The sequence below is a fragment of the Mustelus asterias genome, chromosome 7, assembly GCF_964213995.1.
Source record: "Mustelus asterias chromosome 7, sMusAst1.hap1.1, whole genome shotgun sequence".
In the NCBI taxonomy this organism is placed as follows: Eukaryota; Metazoa; Chordata; class Chondrichthyes; order Carcharhiniformes; family Triakidae; genus Mustelus; species Mustelus asterias.
Genome location: NC_135807.1, coordinates 123746258 through 123763582, shown reverse-complemented (window position 1 = coordinate 123763582; position 17325 = coordinate 123746258). Strand labels below are relative to the sequence as shown.

The 17325-nt window shown below is 46.4% G+C and overlaps 1 protein-coding gene across 1 annotated transcript in view; it reads right to left on the bottom strand.

The window, feature by feature from the left end:
- fer1l6 (fer-1 like family member 6) overlaps positions 1-17325 on the bottom strand; it is a 193476-nt gene that overhangs the window by 39534 nt on the left and 136617 nt on the right. The window contains exons 28-32 of the mRNA XM_078215513.1: positions 16644-16695; positions 14700-14815; positions 13841-13972; positions 6025-6144; positions 4644-4771 (exon numbers count right to left, since the gene is read on the bottom strand). Of these exons, the coding sequence (XP_078071639.1) occupies positions 4644-4771; positions 6025-6144; positions 13841-13972; positions 14700-14815; positions 16644-16695 (548 nt within the window). The remainder of the gene's footprint in view (positions 1-4643; positions 4772-6024; positions 6145-13840; positions 13973-14699; positions 14816-16643; positions 16696-17325) is intronic.

The following is a 17325-nucleotide window of genomic DNA, read 5'->3' as shown; positions in this document are numbered from 1 at the left end:
GATGAAAACGGAATGATGTTGGAAAATATGATGAGACCAAGTTATACTTTCAGGTTGGGCTTTTTTTCAAAATGCTGAACTCGCTCAAAGAGATCAAATTTGAGTAAACAAAATGCTGGCATTGCGAATTTTGAATGTTCCACATTTAATAAAAGTGCTGACTGGAACAAATATTCACAGCCAATAACTTATAGTCACAATTCTAGATATGATCTTGAAGTCAAGTAATTGCAATTCTTTATCCATCATACTCATAGAAGAATGTACTCATAGAATCCCTACAGTACAGAAGGAGGCCATTCAGTCCATCGAGTCTATACCGACTGCAATCCCACCCAGACCCTATTCCCATAACCCTCATTTACCCTGACACCAGGTTCAACATGGAGGAGTACTGATTTACCGCTAAAGGACTGGAGGGAGGAATGCGATTTGTGGTAATCATAGAATCCCTACAGTACAGAAGGAGGCCATTTGGCCCATCTTGTCTGCACTGACCACAATCCCACCCAGGCTCTATTCTCGCAATGCCACATTTTACCCTACGAATCCCCCTGGCACTAAAGGTCAATTTAGCGTGGCCAATCAACCTAACCTGCACATCTTTGGACTGTGAGAGGAAACCAGAGCACCCGGAGGAAACCCACACAGACACCGGGAGGACATGCAAACTCCACATAGACAGTGCCCTGAGCCGGGAATCGAACGCAGGTCCCTGGCGCTGTGAGGCAGCGGTGCTAACCACTGTGCCACCGTGCCGCCACAAGAAAGGGATATTTTGCATTGCGCAATGGCATAGATCACTTGAAACAGATTAAGGCTTTGCTGAGAGTACAGGAAAGTACATTGAATTATAGAACTATTGAGATACAATTACAATAAGAATGTATTTTATGATTTGAGATATAATTTAAGGAGATTTCAGCCTGAATTTTCACTGAATTAGGTTGACTCAGGAGCCCTTCAAAAATGGCGGCAGGTCCCAATTATTCCCAACTCCATTCCCGACTCCATTCCTGGGCTGTAAGATTTTTGGAAGTCCTTCTAAAGGGTACGGGCTGTTTCCTGCCTAAAGCCTGCACTTGGCTTTCCCGAATGGCCTGTACCAATGTGAAGATAGGTATCTCATACTCCTCTGCAGTTTTTAGGCCAGGTTTTGTTAAGAGTTGTGGTTCACGGCCCAGAGAAGAGTTGTGACCCCTAATGTGCATGACAGGGCTTCTAAAAATCAAGTTCAAAAGGTCATGCTCATGCCCTATATGCCAAGCTCTGCCCACCTGCCCTTTGCCCCCCCAATTCCCCGTATACCAGTCTCTGCTCATCCACCCACCCCCTATGTCTCCTCATTTCCCCTATGTCATCTCTACCCTTTCACCCACCCTCTCTGCCCCCCTCATGCCCCTATGCCAAACTCTGACACACCCATGCCCATTGACCCATTGTACGCTTTCTAGATCCAAAGAACATCCAAGTGTGTATTGGCATGTGCAAAAAGAAGCTTTAAAAAACATGCATTCCAATGATACATTTCTCCCATGAAAATAAACTCTAGTCTGAAAGCTAATCAATGTGTCAATCATCCAGGCCCTTTGAAGTTCCAAAAACCACAAGGACTTGAAGCCAATTGAGCTCTGTAGACATAGTGAAATTGAGTACAAGATCAGAGGACTTGAGCTATCAATCAAACAATGTTTCCCCGGGGGAGTAGTTGTTCTATAATTCAAATAACTGACGGAGCCCTCAGCTGAGCCTCATTATGTATGCTTGGCTGAGAGCCTAGAATCTATTAAAATAACAGAACACCTGCTTCTCAGATGAATCATAGAATCCTACAGTGCAGAGGAGGCCATTCGGCCCGTCGAGTCTGCATCGACTACAATCCCACCCAGGCCCTATCCCCATGCATTTACCCTAGCTAGTTCCCCTGATAGTAAAGGGCAATTTAGCATGGCCAATCCATCTAACCTGCACATCTTCTGGACTGTGGAGGGAAACCGGAGCACCCGGAGAAAACCCACGCAGACACGGGGAGAATGTGCAAACTCCACACAGACAGTGACCCAAGCCAGGAATTGAACCCAGATCCCTGGTGCTGTGAGGCAGCAGTGCTAACCGCTGTGCCACCGTGCCACCCCCTGCAGACACTGTTTGATTGACAATCCAGCAAAGGAAATTCCTGATTGTGGGCACTTTCTCCCATCCCGTGTGGGCCCAGCCAGGAATGTTGTGGATTCCCATTCCCCATATCAGCATTTATGCATGAAAACGCAGGCCTTCATCTCAGATAACTGACTTTTGACAGCAGGTACAGGATCCACTTTTAAATAACTTCTAAAAATCTGCTTTGAAATCAAGACATCCTTCAACACCATCTTATCTTCACTGATTGATTAAAATTTAGTAGCTCACTATTGCCCTATTTGATCGACAGAAATCTCAATGGAGCCTGAAGTTGGAAAGTGCATACATTTATGTGCATTGAGACAGAGAGGTATGAATACCAGTGTAAAAGTGCCCTGCCAGCTGCTCAAATGATATTAGGTCCATACCAGCAGGTCCAATGTTGGACCTTTCAGAGGTGGTGGTCCCTCTGCTGCCTCACAGCACCAGGGACCAGGGTTCAATTCCAGCCTTGGGTCACTGTCTGTGTGGCGTTTGCACATTCTCCCCGTGTCTGCGTGGGTTTCCTCCCACACTCCAAAAATGTGTGGGTTAGGTGGATTGGCCATGCTAAATTGCCGCTTAGTGTCCCAAGATGTGCGGGTTAGGTGGATTGGCCATGCTAAATTGCCGCCTAGTGTCCCAAGATGTGTGGGTTAGGTGGATTGGCCATGGTAAATTGCCGCCTAGTGTCCCAAGATGTGTGGGTTAGGTGGATTGGCCATGCTAAATTGCCGCTTAGTGTCCCAAGATGTGCGGGTTAGGTGGATTGGCCATGGTAAATTGCCGCCTAGTGTCCCAAGATGTGCGGGTTAGGTGGATTGGCCATGGTAAATTGCCGCCTAGTGTCCCAAGATGTGCGGGTTAGGTGGATTGGCCATGGTAAATTGCCGCCTAGTGTCCCAAGATGTGCGGGTTAGGTGGATTGGCCATGGTAAATTGCCGCCTAGTGTCCCAAGATGTGCGGGTTAGGTGGATTGGCCATGGTAAATTGCCGCCTAGTGTCCCAAGATGTGCGGGTTAGGTGGATTGGCCATGGTAAATTGCCGCCTAGTGTCCCAAGATGTGCGGGTTAGGTGGATTGGCCATGGTAAATTGCCGCCTAGTGTCCCAAGATGTGCGGGTTAGGTGGATTGGCCATGGTAAATGTGTGGCATTACGGGGATAGGGCAGGGTGGTGGGCTTGCGTAAGATGCTCTGTCAGAAGATTTGGTGCAGATTCGATGGACCAACTGGCCTTCTCCTGTACTGTAAGGATTCTATGAATCTCTGAAAAGTTAGGGGCTAGCCCATTTCTAAAGGAATGGGAAGTCAAGGCCTGATTTTAAAGCTGTTAATTCCCTGAAGTCATGGTTACTGCCCGCATCTGGGAGAATGTCTTGCCCCCAGAAGTTGTCAGCCGATCAGCTGTCCAGTGGTTCTCCAGCCACTGGGATCAGTGGCCATTGCCAGCACTGCAGCAGGTCACCAGCAGGGAGAGCAAGCTGGAGGTTGGAATCAAGGGTGAGTTGCGGCAGTTTTATCAAGACTGATAAGGTGAGGCGGGAGCGGTGAGGGAGAACAAGAGTGGAGGGTTATCACCATTGAAGGGAAGGAGCCTTAGTTGGGCACGGGATGCCAAAATAAGGAAGGTCCCAATCAAAACTGAAGTCAGGCTGCCGGAGCTTACTTTGACACGTGATGTGGACACATGTTCCCCCACCTCTGCTGCTGGCAAAGTACTAGTACTGGCAGGAGGAGGCTCTTAAATGATCATCATTCGCACACGTGAGGGCTTCAATTGGGCCAAGGGCAGGTGAGCCACCTGAAACCTGCCCATCACAGGTAGTATACCAGTGGAGGTGAATATTGGCAGGCATGGCACACCACCCCCACCAGCCCACCCAATTTCACTCCCGGCTCTGTCTGCTTGTCTGCTCCCAGAGAGATATAAACCTCCACCTGCACCGATAGCAGCCTAACCTCATCCTTCACGCCCCCATTTTCACAACGTCCACTTGTGACTTGTAACATTAAACCAACTCAAGCGCGACGCAGCACTCAGAATATTGAACAAGCCTCATGTCTGAACCTTATCTGATTATTCTCTGGTTGGCACTGCTGCCTCACAGCGTCAGGGTCCCTGGTTCAATTCCGGTCTTGAGTAACTGTGCATGTGGAGTTTGCACATTCTCCCCGCGTTTGCGTGGGTTTCCTCCGGGTGCTCCGGTTTCCTCACACACTCTGAAGGTGTGCAGGTTAGGTGGATTGGCCATGCTAAATTGCCCATTAGCATCCCAAGATGCGTAGGTTAGGGGGATTAGCAGGGCAAATATGTGGGGCTACAGGGATAGGGCCTGGGTGGGATACTCTGTCGGAAAGTCAGTACAGGCTCCATGAGTCGAATGGCCTCCTTCTGTGCTGTAGGGATTCTATGATTCTAGTTATGAGATAGGAACATGTGGTAGAGTCGGCCACTCAGTTACACACACACGCCGTCTAACCTTCCAAACAGTGGATTAAGCTGTTTAGGGATATAATTGTCACGATCCTTAATCTCAGTCTTTCCAATCTGCAGAACAATGTACGGATCAGCCTTTCCATCGGGATCAGCCGGGTATAGATTAGTTGCCTGAGACAGATTAAACAGGTGAAAAAAACATGATTAAATTGGGATAAAAATTTATGAAACACATGGATTTTAACACACAACTTGTTCATGATGCCACCATGCGATGATTTCACTAACTGCAGCAGAAATGATTACTAGACACAAGAATGAGGGAACAGAGGCCAGTCAGAATGTAAAAGCATGATTCAACATGTTTTGCTGAGTTGAATAGGGATCTGTGTAAATAAAGATGAAAGCCTTCTATCTTCGTGCAGTGTCTCAGTCAGAATCTTTAGCGAAAGCAGAAGAGATAGCGGTTCAGGTGTGGAGCCTGAAACATTAACTGGGAGAGGTGCTGACCTAATATTATCGCTAGACTCTTAATCCAGAAACTCAGCTAATGTTCTGGGGACCTGGGTTCAAATCCCACCAAGGCAGATAGTGGAATTTAAAAAAAATATCTGAAATTAAGCATCTACTGACGACCGGCACGGTAGCACAGTGGTTAGCACTGCTGCTTCACAGCTCCAGGGACCTGGGTTCGATTCCCGGCTTGGGTCACTGTCTGTGTGGAGTTTGCACATTCTCCTCGTGTCTGCGTGGGTTTCCTCCGGGTGCTCCGGTTTCCTCCCACAGTCCAAAGATGTGCGGGCTAGGTTGATTGGCCATGCTAAAATTGCCCCTTAGTGTCCTGGGATGCGTAGATTAGAGGGATTAGTGGGTAAAATATGTAGGGATATGGGGGTAGGGCCTGGGTGGGATTGTGGTCGGTGCAGACTCGATGGGCCGAATGGCCTCTTTCTGTACTGTAGGGTTTCTATGATTTCTATGACCATGAACCCATTGTCGCCAGAACCCATCTGGTTCACTAATGTCCTTTAGGGAAGGACATCTGCCGTCCTTACCTGGTCTGGCCTATATGTGGCTCCAGAGCCACAGCAATGTGGTTGACTCTCAACTGCCCTCTGAAATGGCCTGGCAAGCCACTCAGTTCAAGGGGCAACTAGGGATGGGCAATAAATGCTGGCCAGCCAGCGAAGCTCATGCCCCACGAATGAGTAAAAATAAAACTCATCTCTTCCCTCCGGGGACTCAAACTTATCTGCTGGGTGTGCCCAACATTTACTAGTGTTTGCTTCAGACTTCCAGTATTTGTGGGGGGGGTTTTATGGTATTAATGATTCAGTTATGCGGTGTTGACAGCTGGAGAATGGGGATATATATATTTAAAGGTGAGAAGAGAGAGAGAGAGATGAGACATCCATGCTACTTACTGCAACGATGTAGACTCTGATTAAAACTTTGACAGGAGTGTTTGAAGGCATTCCATACATAATTTTGCATTGTCCATCTGTATCATAATCATCACCACATTTCCACATCCGGAATGAACCCTGAAAAGAGAGTTCCAGAAAGATAGCTGTTTCTAATAGGACTAGAAATGGTATGTTGGTACGTAGAAGAAATGTGCTTCCAACCGTCTACCCTTTTGCCCTCTCATTCTGCTCCAGCTCTCCCAATCCCACATTCCCTCTGCCCTGATCTCCATTGGAGGAGCAGCAAGGGCCGGGAGGAGGGAACATGTCACTGGAGGCTGATGAGCAATCATTCTGGCTGGTCCCACGGTTGACATGCAAGAGACTTTCACCGTCACCCGTCACTTTGAAAAGATCCTCCATAACTAGTCTGTTGTGTTCCGTTCAACGTCCTCCATAAGACCACAGACAAGGAGCTGAATAAGAAGCAAGAGGAGAGAAGAGGCAAGCTGACACCCAGAGCGGACTGGCAGTGGGTGTGGGGGTCTGTATAGGGCTGAGGTGGGGTGGGAGTCTGTACAGGGCTGGCGGTGTGTGTGGGAGTCTGTACAGGGTGGGGGTGGGGGTGGGAGTCTGTACAGGGCTGGGGTGGGAGTCTGTACAGAGCTGGGGTGGGTGTGGGAGTCTGTACAGGGCTGGGGTGGGGGTGGGAGTCTGTACAGGGCTGGGGTGGGGGTGGGAGTCTGTACAGGGCTGGGGTGGGGGTGGGAGTCTGTACAGGGCTGGCGGTGTGTGTGGGAGTCTGTACAGGGTGGGGGTGGGAGTCTGTACAGGGTGGGGGTGGGGGTGGGAGTCTGTACAGGGCTGGGGTGGGGGTGGGAGTCTGTACAGGGTGGAGGTGGGGGTGGGAGTCTGTACAGGGCTGGGGTGGTGGTTTGTACAGGGCTGGGGTGGGTGTGGGAGTTTGTACTAGGCTGGGGTGGGGGTGGGAGTCTGTACATGGCAGGTGTGGGGTTTGTACAGGGCTGGGGTGGGTGTGGGAGTCTGTACAGGGCTGGGGTGGGTGTGGGAGTCTGTACAGGGGTGGGAGTCTGTACAGGGCTGGGGTGGGTGTGGGAGTCTGTACAGGGCTGGGGTGGGTGTGGGAGTCTGTACAGGGGTGGGAGTCTGTACAGGGCTGGGGTGGGGGTGGGAGTCTGTACAGGGCTGGGGTGGGGCTGGGAGTCTGTACATGGCAGGTGTGGGGTTTGTACAGGGCTTGGATGGGTGTGGAGACTTTACAGGCCTGGGGTGAGGGTTGAAGACTCTATCAGGCTGTTTCTTTAGAAGGACTCTCTGGCCAGGGATTGTCATGGCAATACCCTGGGATCCTTCTCTCAGTTTTTGAAAGCAGGACTATGATAGGCCTGGCGATATTTAGAATTGTGAGTGTGGGATGATAGGTTGTTGGGGAATGTGGCTACCCTCATTCCCACAATGCTGCATCAAACTGAAACTTGGCTGCAACATAAAATCCTAAATGTAGAATTATACTCTTGCCGATGTACTTTCTGCTTTTTGCAAGTGAATTGTGACGATACAAGGCCCTGGCAGAGCCTGGAACAGGGAACAGAATGGAGAACTGGGGCTATAATTCTACGAAACTATACTGTAACTATCTGACCTACTTTTGGCACTAATGAGGCCGATTCCATGCAGTAGCAGTCTCATTAAATTGTACTTCCTTTGCCTTCAATAAAATAGATTAATGGTGTTCTTTAGATTTCATGTAATACTTACAGCGCATTAGTCTTTGATAATACTCCCCATAACACTTCACCCTCATACATTCCTGTTAGAAAACAGCATATCCCCCCTCTCACTGTGAGGAATGAGGTGGCTGAGCTGCTAATACTAAATATTAATCAGGAGATATTTCTGGTGAGTTAATGTGCTGTGTGATTGGATACTGAGCCTCTGCACTGGGAAAGCCGAGGTTTAATCTTTGCTCTGAGCTGATTTCTGTTAAGGCGCTACACATTTCTGCCCCAACATGGGAACAAGAACAGGAGAGGGTGGACAAGTAGGCTCGCACCACTGAAAGGTGTGCTGTTTTTCCAGTACCATCCCATCACCTGCCCATTTTCCCAGAGGTGAGATGAGGATGAAGAGTTATCCACCTCAAATGCCAATTGAGCTAAATTAAAGGCCAACTATCAGAGAGGGCTTGTTGACTTATAAGACCATAAGACCATAAGACATAGAAGCAGAATTAGGCCACTCGGCCATCGAGTCTGCTCCGCCATTCAATCATGGCTGATATTTTTCTCATCCCCATTCTCCTACATTTTCCCCATAACCCCTGATCCCCTTATTAATCAAGAACCTATCTATCTCTGTCTTAAAGACACTCAATGACCTGGCCTCCACAGTCTTCTGCGTCAAAGAGTTCTACAGATTCACCACTCTCGAGCTGAAGAAATTCCTCCTCATCTCTGTTTTAAGGGATCGTCCCTTTAGCCTGAGGTTGTGCCCTCTGGTTCTAGTTTTTCCTATTAGTGGAAACATCCTCTCCACATCCATTCTATCCAGGCCTCGCAGTATCTTGTAAGTTTCAATAAGATCCCCCCTCATCCTTCTAAACTCCAACGAGTACAGACCCAGAGTCCTCAACTGTTCCTCAAATGACAAGCTTTTCATTCGAGGGATCATTCTTGTGAACCTCCTCTGGACCCTTTCCAAGGCCAGCACATCCTTCCTTAGATACGGGGCTCAAACCTGCTCACAATACTCCAAATGGGGTCTGACCAGAGCCTTATACAGCCTCAGAAGTACATTCCTGCTCTTGTATTCTAGTCCTCTCAACATGAATGCTAACATTGCCTTTGCCTTCCTAACTGCTGACTGAACCTGCACATTAACCTTAAGAGAATCTTGAACAATGACTCCCAAGTCCCTTTTGATTTCCTAAGCATTTCCCATTTAGAAAATAGTCTATGCCTCCATTCCTCCTTCCAAAGTGCATAACCTCACACTTTTCCACATTGTATTCCATCTACCACTTCTTTGCCCACTCTCCTAACCTGTCCAAGTCCTTCTGCAGCCCCCCTGCTTCCTCAATACTACCTGTCCCTCTACATATCTTTGTATCATCTGCAAACTTAGCAACAGTGTCTTCAGTTCCTTCTTCCAAATCATTAATGTATATTGTGAAAAGTTGTGGTCCCAGCACCGACTCCTGAGGCACACCACAAGTCACCCGCTGCCATCCTGAAAAAGACCCCTTTATCCCCACTCTCTGCCTTCTGCCAGTCAGCCAATCCTCTATCCATACCAGGATCTTAACACCATGGGCTCTTAACTTATTTAACAGTCTCCTATGCGGCATCTTGTCAAAGGCTTTTGGAAATCTAAATAAATCAGGTCCACTGGTTCTCCTTTATCTAACTTCCTTGTTGCCCCCTCAAAGAACTTTAACAGATTTGTTAGACATGACCTCCCCTTGACGAAGCCATGCTGACTCAGTCCTATTTTATCATGCACTTCTATCATATTGTGGTCACTGCTCCCTAAGTTTTCCTTCACTCCGCAATCTCATCTTTAAGGGCGACACGGTGGCACAGGGGTTAGCATTGCTGCCTCACAGCACCAGGGACCCGGGTTCAATTCCGGCCTCGGGTCATTGTTTGTGTGGCGTTTGCATGTTCTCCCCATGTCTGCGTGGGTTTCCTCCGGGTGCTCTGTTTCCTCCCCAAAGATGTGTGGGTTAGGTTGATTGGGCATGATAAATTGACCCTTAGTGTCAGGGGGATTAGCCGGGTAAATATGTGGGGTTATGAGAATAGGGCCTTGTGGGATTGTGGTCAGTGAAGACTCAATGGGCCGAATGGCCTCCTTCTGCACTGTAGGGATTCTAATCTAATAATGGATTCTAAAATCTTGCCAATGACTGAAGTCAGACTGACCGGCCTATAATTTCCCATCTGCTGCCTCCCTCCCTTCTTAAATAGTGGTGTTACATTAGCTACTTTCCAGTCTTCTGGGACCCTCCCTGCCTCCAATGATTCCTGAAAGATTTCCACCAATGCCTCCACAATTTCCTCAGCTATCGCTTTTAGAACCCTGGGGTGTAGTCCATCCGCTCCAGGTGATTTATCCACCTTCAGACCTTTCAGTTTCCCCAGAACCTTCTCCTTAGTGATGGCCACTACACTCACCTGTGCCCCCTGATTCTCCTGAAGCTCTGGCATCCCACTGGTGTCTTCCACCATGAAGACTGACGCAAAGTAACTATTCAGTTCCTCTGCCATTGCTTTGTTTCTTATTATTACTTTTCCAGCTTCATTTTCCAGTGGTCGAATGTCTATGTTTGCCTCTCTCTTACCTTTTATATATTGAAAAAAACTCTTCCTATCTTCTTTTATATTACTAGCTAGCTTACACTCATAATTCATCTTCTCCCCCCTTATTGCTTTTTTAATTTGTCCTCTGCTCACTTTTAAAGGCTTCCCAATCCTCTGGCTTCCCACCAATCCTTGCCACTTTGAATGCTTTTCCTTTTGCTTTTATGCTGTCCTTGACTTCCCTCGTCAGCCATGGATGCCTCATCCTCCCCTTAGCATGTTTCCTCCTCCTTGGGATGAATTTCTGTTGTGCCTCCCGAATAATCCCCCAAAACTCCTGCCATTGCTGTTCCACTGTCTTCCCTGCCATGCTCCCTTTCCAATCAACTCTGGCCAGCTCCTCCCTCATGTCTTTGTGGTTACCTTTATTTAATTGTAATGCCGTTACATCTGATTCCAGCTTCTCCCTCTCAAACTGCAGGGTAAATATGTGGGGTTATGAGAATAGGGCCTTGTGGGATTGTGGTCAGTGAAGACTCAATGGGCCGAATTGTGCAATATTGTGGTCACTGTTCCCTAAGGGTTCCTTCACCTTAAATTCCCTAATCAAGTCTGCCTCATTGCAAATCACCAAATCCAGAATCGCCTGTTCCCTAGTAGGCTGTCACAAGCTGCTCTAAAAAGCCATCTCTTAGACATTCCACAAATTCCTTTTCTTGGGATCCACTACCTACCTGATTTTCCCAGTCCACCTGCATATTGAAGTCCCCCATGATTATTGTAATATTGCCTTTTTTATATGCCTTTTCTATCTCCTGATTTATTTTCTGACCCACATCCTGACTACTGATAGGAGGCCTGCACATAACTCTCATCAGGGTCTTTTTACCTTTGCGATTCCTCAACTCTACCCACAGAGATGGGGGTGTTATAATTGTGTTATAATTCAGGTCAGAAACTCCAAAGTGTTTCAATGAGCCCGCCTGGATCATAAGTTTTGCACTTTGAATTTGGCTAGGGAGAGCATGAGATATTTCACTTCAGGTATGATTCAACTGACCCACTAGGGAGCTTTTATCAAACAAAGTTTATTTAAGAATAAAGTTCACATGATGTGGAGATGCCAGCGTTGGACTGGGGTTGGCGCAGTAAGAAGTCTCACAACACCAGGTTAAAGCCCAACAGGTTTATTTGGAATCACGAGCTTTCGGAGTGCTGCTCCTTCTTCAGGTGAGCGGAGAGTTGGGTTCACAAACACAGCATATATAGACAGAGACACAATTGCAAGATAACGGTTGGAATGTGAGTCCTTACAGGTAATCAAGTAATCAAGTCTTTACAGGTAGTAGGAATATTACTGATGCATAGCTGCCTTTACTGCCTGCTGTACCTGCGTGCTTACTTTCAGCGACTGGCCATCATTTGGCCTGGGTTTGCAAAATCTTGCTAACTGTCCTGGTTTGAGACAATCCACACCTCTTTAACCTGTGATTATCCCTCTCTCCACTCGCAATGTCTATACCTGTAAAGGAAGGAACAACGCTCCGAAAGCTTGTGATTCCAAATAAACCTGTTGGACTTGAACCTGGTGTTGTGAGATTTCTTACAGTTAACATGTATAGAAAGGAAATTAACAATTACTTTTACCAATTACAATCAAGAAAAACAACAACCAGGATAATGTGCAAACCTAAACAGCGAACAAATCCCATAAACAAAACTCCTGCCACAGGTTTAGCACAGAAAATACGAATGCTCACGTGATGCTGGAACTTAGTCCTTTGGTTGGATGCTGCAGCTCTCTTGATACACACACAGACAAGCTTGAAGTCAGAACAGCTTCCCAAAACACCATGGGGAGAGAGAGACTCGAGCTACTAGCTAGCAAACCACCAACAGCAGAATTTTCACTCCAGGAAGGCAAGAAGCCTTGCTTCCAGCTAGCCAGCAGAATTTACAATGTCAGGGAGAGAGAGAAACACTGCTTTTCAGTCTGATGTCCAAACTAACTAACTAACACAGCAGCCAAACTGAAAGCAAAATCTTGAATTCACTATGAAAAACACATGACCTGCCACGCGGTCGTGAATTCCAAGTCAGTGCGTGAGACCCAGATTACAAACAAACAAAACCCCATTTAAGCCATTGAAGGAGCAATAAAAGGACTTTTAGCAGACAGCTGGTAACAATGAGATTAAAAGACCTGCTTAAAACTGCAGGGAACATGATTTTTAAAAAATACATTTGTTAAAGGTGCAGTAGCATCACACTTGCAGGTCTCCTGTGGCTGCTGGAGGCAACCTCGCAATGGGAGATTAGGATTTCACTGCCCCAGCTAGGTAGTGAGACGCTCCCTGTCTACCTTGCCCTGAGGAGGGGGACCTGCTCCATAATCATGGTCCAGCAGAAGCGGCCATTTTTCAATTCAAATTCATTAAAAGTTGCTGAGGGGGTGCTTTAAGATGGAGGTGCCCTCTGCTGCCCTTTGTATTGGCAGCTTACAGCTCTTTTCATGCTGGGAGGCCTCCTATTGTCCCTCCAGTTATGAGACCCTACCCGCCATCATTAAAGATGGCCATGTGACCACTTATTGGCCAATCACGGGAAGTCACTGCCAGATGACTGCTCCCAACACTCTGCAAGGTTGGGACCTCCGTTTGACCTCAGCACCAGGGATCCCACCTGAAATGTAAAATCCTGTCCTGAAATCCTGGACTTGTGAGAGGAAAACAAACACAAATTTACTGTTTCCATAGCCAAACAGTGATTCCAGATACATGGACTCTGGACATTGAGTGAGCACAAGATCAAGTTTGTTTATGATGTTACTCCCATGATCTAATTGCTTTCTGACAGCCTTGGTTCAGACATGGAGACTGGTGATATATGGAAAATAATGGAGTGCTGCCAACGCCTTGGGGAACACTCCTGCTTCTCTTGAGCCACAAGCAGTGCTGTAAACGCACTTTGTTGTTGCCTTTTGGGGCACAAAGGGACAAAACATTTCTCTTTGTAAGGAGCAAAGAAGTGCATTATGAAGATGCAAATGGTCAGATGACTTGGATCTCAACATGGACAAAACTAAATTTCTTCTTCATCCTTCCCCATGAAATTTCATCTCTTTCCTGTGTCTGACACTCTGGATGGGAATTTCCTGCTGCGCTCGCCCAAAAACTAGAAAATCCCGCCCTTTGCATGGTCCGCCCTCACCCGCTATGATTTCCATGGCGGGCGAGACAGGAAAACCTCCCCCCCTCTCTATGCCTGCAGTGATAGTGGAGTCAGACACTTTAGGAACATTTAAGCGGTTATTGGATAGGCACATGGAGCACACCAGGATGATAGGGAGTGGTTTGATCTTGGTTTCAGATAAAGCTCGGCACAACATCGTGGGCCGAAGGGCCTGTTCTGTGCTGCACTGTTCTATGTTCTATGTTCTATGCCCAAATTTTGTTGTGTGAGTCACAGAACCATAAAATGTACTCTAGGATTTTTATCAGAGTCAAACACACCTTAAATTTTCCAACAATCCTTTCATCGTCTACACTGGTGTCGTCTTCACTTGCTTTGCCGCGAAAGAGATCAAATGTTTGTACCCAATCAGTGAATCGCTCAAATTTTTCTTCTAGTTCTTTATCGTAGACCTGTTGGGAATAATTCACAGAGCTGTAGCATTTGCTCCAATTATACGACTATTCAGTTCAACCTACACTTGTTAAATAGACATTTTCATTAGAACGAGCCCTGGAATTTACTTAGAAATGAACATCAAGTGGTCAGAGATTTGGAGAAAGTATTTAGAAAGATTATGTACAATTCACAGTCTTGACTGGGGTATAATTTAAGATGATTTCATTGCAAGTCAATTCAAGTTACTTCAACCCGATGAAACTGATTGATAAGGCCACATTTGAAGCAACGTGAACGACTTGAAGCACCCTTCCTGTAGAAGGAAAATTGATATAATTGAGACATTTCAGAGAAAAATGACAAGGGTGACTCTGGAGCTTGAAGATCAAGTTATGAAGGACTTATGGATCCATAATGTAAGCGCATTTATAGCACTGCTTGTGGCTTAAGAGAAGTAGGACTGTTCCTTCACAGCCCAACTGGAAAATCTCTGCACTTCATCGATCCAAACCCCCCCATCTCAGGTGTATGATCTCTCCTAACCAAACCCCACTCTCAATGACCTTCCAATGACTTTCCCAATCTCCAACACCCCACCACTCCCCTAGCTAATTTCCACCAACGCCCTCCAATCTCTACCCACCCAATCGCCACAACATCATGATCTCCAATATATGATATTTATGATGTATATGATATTTCTACAATGAACCATACGGGCCACATTACTTCGGACTCTACCTCTAGAGTTGCTAGTCCAGGCTTTAATATTTTCTTCCTTTCGACAGTTCTAACTCGCTTTCTCTTCTCATCATCTTCACCATCTAAAGCGATAGGTGTGCCACGTGCACCCTGGACTAGAAAGAAAGATTTAAATAAGCATTGTATATTTACATAATCACATTGTGCACCAGGGCAAGTCAAGAAGTAAGAGAAAACACTTAGTTCTTGGCTTTTCAAGACATTAGACCTTGGTAATTATTAATGTTATAAATATATGTGATGATTTTTAACATCAACAATAAATATCTAGCATTTTAGAATCATAAAATCCCTACACTGTAGAAGGAAGCCATTTAGCCCATTGAGTCTACATTGACCACAATCCCACCCAGGCCCTATCCCCATAACCCTACTTATTTACCCTGCCACTAGTGTCAATTTAGCATTGCCAATCAACCTAACCCACACGTCTTTGCACTGTGGGAGGAAACCGGAACACCCGGAGAAAACCCACGCAGACACAGGGAGAATGTATGAACTCCACACAGACAGTGACCCGAGGCCGGAATTGAACCCGGATCCCTGGCACTGTGCCACCGTGCCGCCCATGGTGGTTCAATTAACCTACTTTCCCCCTTTCTGCACATTTATGATGTTCACTTAAACACACGGCAAAAATTCCCTTTGTGTGTTATTGTTATAAACACTTTACAAAAACAGGTTGGAATGTTTTTGCTCCAAGCTACCCACAGAGAAAGTCTTTGCCCATTGTGTACTTGGAAATCCTTTGTACAATCTAGCAAGATCTGAAGGGCTATTGGGGAATGAGCAGGTGAGTGGGACTATTTGGGTAACTCTTTCTCAGAGGTGGTGGGCAGGATGGCTTCTCCAGTGCTTTATGGTTCTATGAATATCATTTTGAATAGAATTTGAACTCATGTGACAGTTAGACTGTCACTATATATTTCCAGCCATTTTGCAAATTGTTCTGACTTCTGTCCATTTGGGAATTTTCCAAATGCACCCACCAGGTGACAATAGCCACCATTAAGAGTAAAACACAGCTCCTGGTATTTGGAGCTCACCACAATCCCTGATGCAGATCCTGGCGACCAAAGTGGTGCAACTCCATAAAATTACCCTTCATAAAATCAACAAGGTGGCGTTTGTTAAAGTTCACTCTGGGAATCTGAGTTGCTTGTGGCAACGTACACTTTTACATGCACATTGTAGTCTGGAGCTCTACGGATGGTGTTGGTGGAGGCTCCAACGTCCATCACGTGGTTGACTGTGAATTTCTTCTGGTTGTACTGCCTGGATTGGTGTGCATTGGAAGAATTTGCACTCAACCTATTTGGCTGATGAATGTGCCTTCCTTGGCCACCAAGTGCTGGAGTGGGACTCAATCCCAGAGCTTCTGGTTCAGAGGCAGGGATGCTACCCACTGCACTACAAGACCTCCTCAGCGGCATCAGTAAGAAATTTAATAACAACATTCACCAATATGACAGTGTGCTAAATATTTTATAGCTATTATCTCTCCCTTTGGACCAAAGGCTTTGAATATTTCTTTTATGCAACTAAATCTCAGATATTATGGGGTAAATCTTGTGGGGCTCTGTGGCCAGTGTAGATTGGAGAATCAGGTGCAAAGGTCACGGTGGTCCCCTGTTGGGGCATTTCTACTTTTCAGGTGGCGAAAACAAATGGCCAGAAAACTGCGTGGTCCAAATCAGGAGTGCAGGTCTCTGCAGCCAATCCTGTAGTGAACATTCCCTTCTACCAGAGATTCAAGGTCTTCACATTTCATTAATTATACAGTCATTTGCAATAGGGATGCATATATTTCCCATCATGAGGCAGAGGGCCTTCTCATTTCTCTAAACAGTCTAAACAATGGATTATCTTTAGGACAGATGTCGAACAATTAGACATTTGGTTGTGTTGTAGGTGCTCACTTACCATTTTCATATTCTTCAGCACGCAGACTGGTACTTAACTCCTTGTCTTTTGCCTTATCAGAAAGACAAAATTAAAAGTGAGTAGGCAAGCAACTTGTAAGCGCTACAATGACATGTTCGGTTAACGTGGCAGTCCTAAGAAATCGGGAGCAGGAACATTGGATGATTTCCCTTTACCTAATTTCCAGAAGTGGGAATCTGGGTTCACATCACCCATTTATTTCAATGCGTGTGAGATCAGTGTGTGATCCGGTTCCGCGGAATGCTTTGTCAAAAGATGGTATGCTGAAAGTGTGGGAAAGTCATTCATCCGGGTCTGAATTGGCTTTGAGACATCTGTTGGTCACAGTTTATAGTAATAAAGTGCTTGGGGGGATCTGTACCAATGACGATGGAATCATTACGTGGCGATGCCGGCGTTGGACTGGGATGGGCACTGTAAGAAGTCTCACAACACCAGGGTAAAGTCTAACAGGTTTATTTGGAATCACGAGCTTTCGAAGCGTGGCTCCCTCATCATTCACCTGATGAAGGAGCAGCACTCCAAAAGCTCATGATTCCAAAAAAACCTGTTGGACTTTAACCTGGTGTTGTGAGACTTCTTACAATGGAATCATTGGGAGCGACTGATGAACATGAGTGTTGGCTGTGTGTTATTTAAAATCTGTGTCATGTGACTTGGA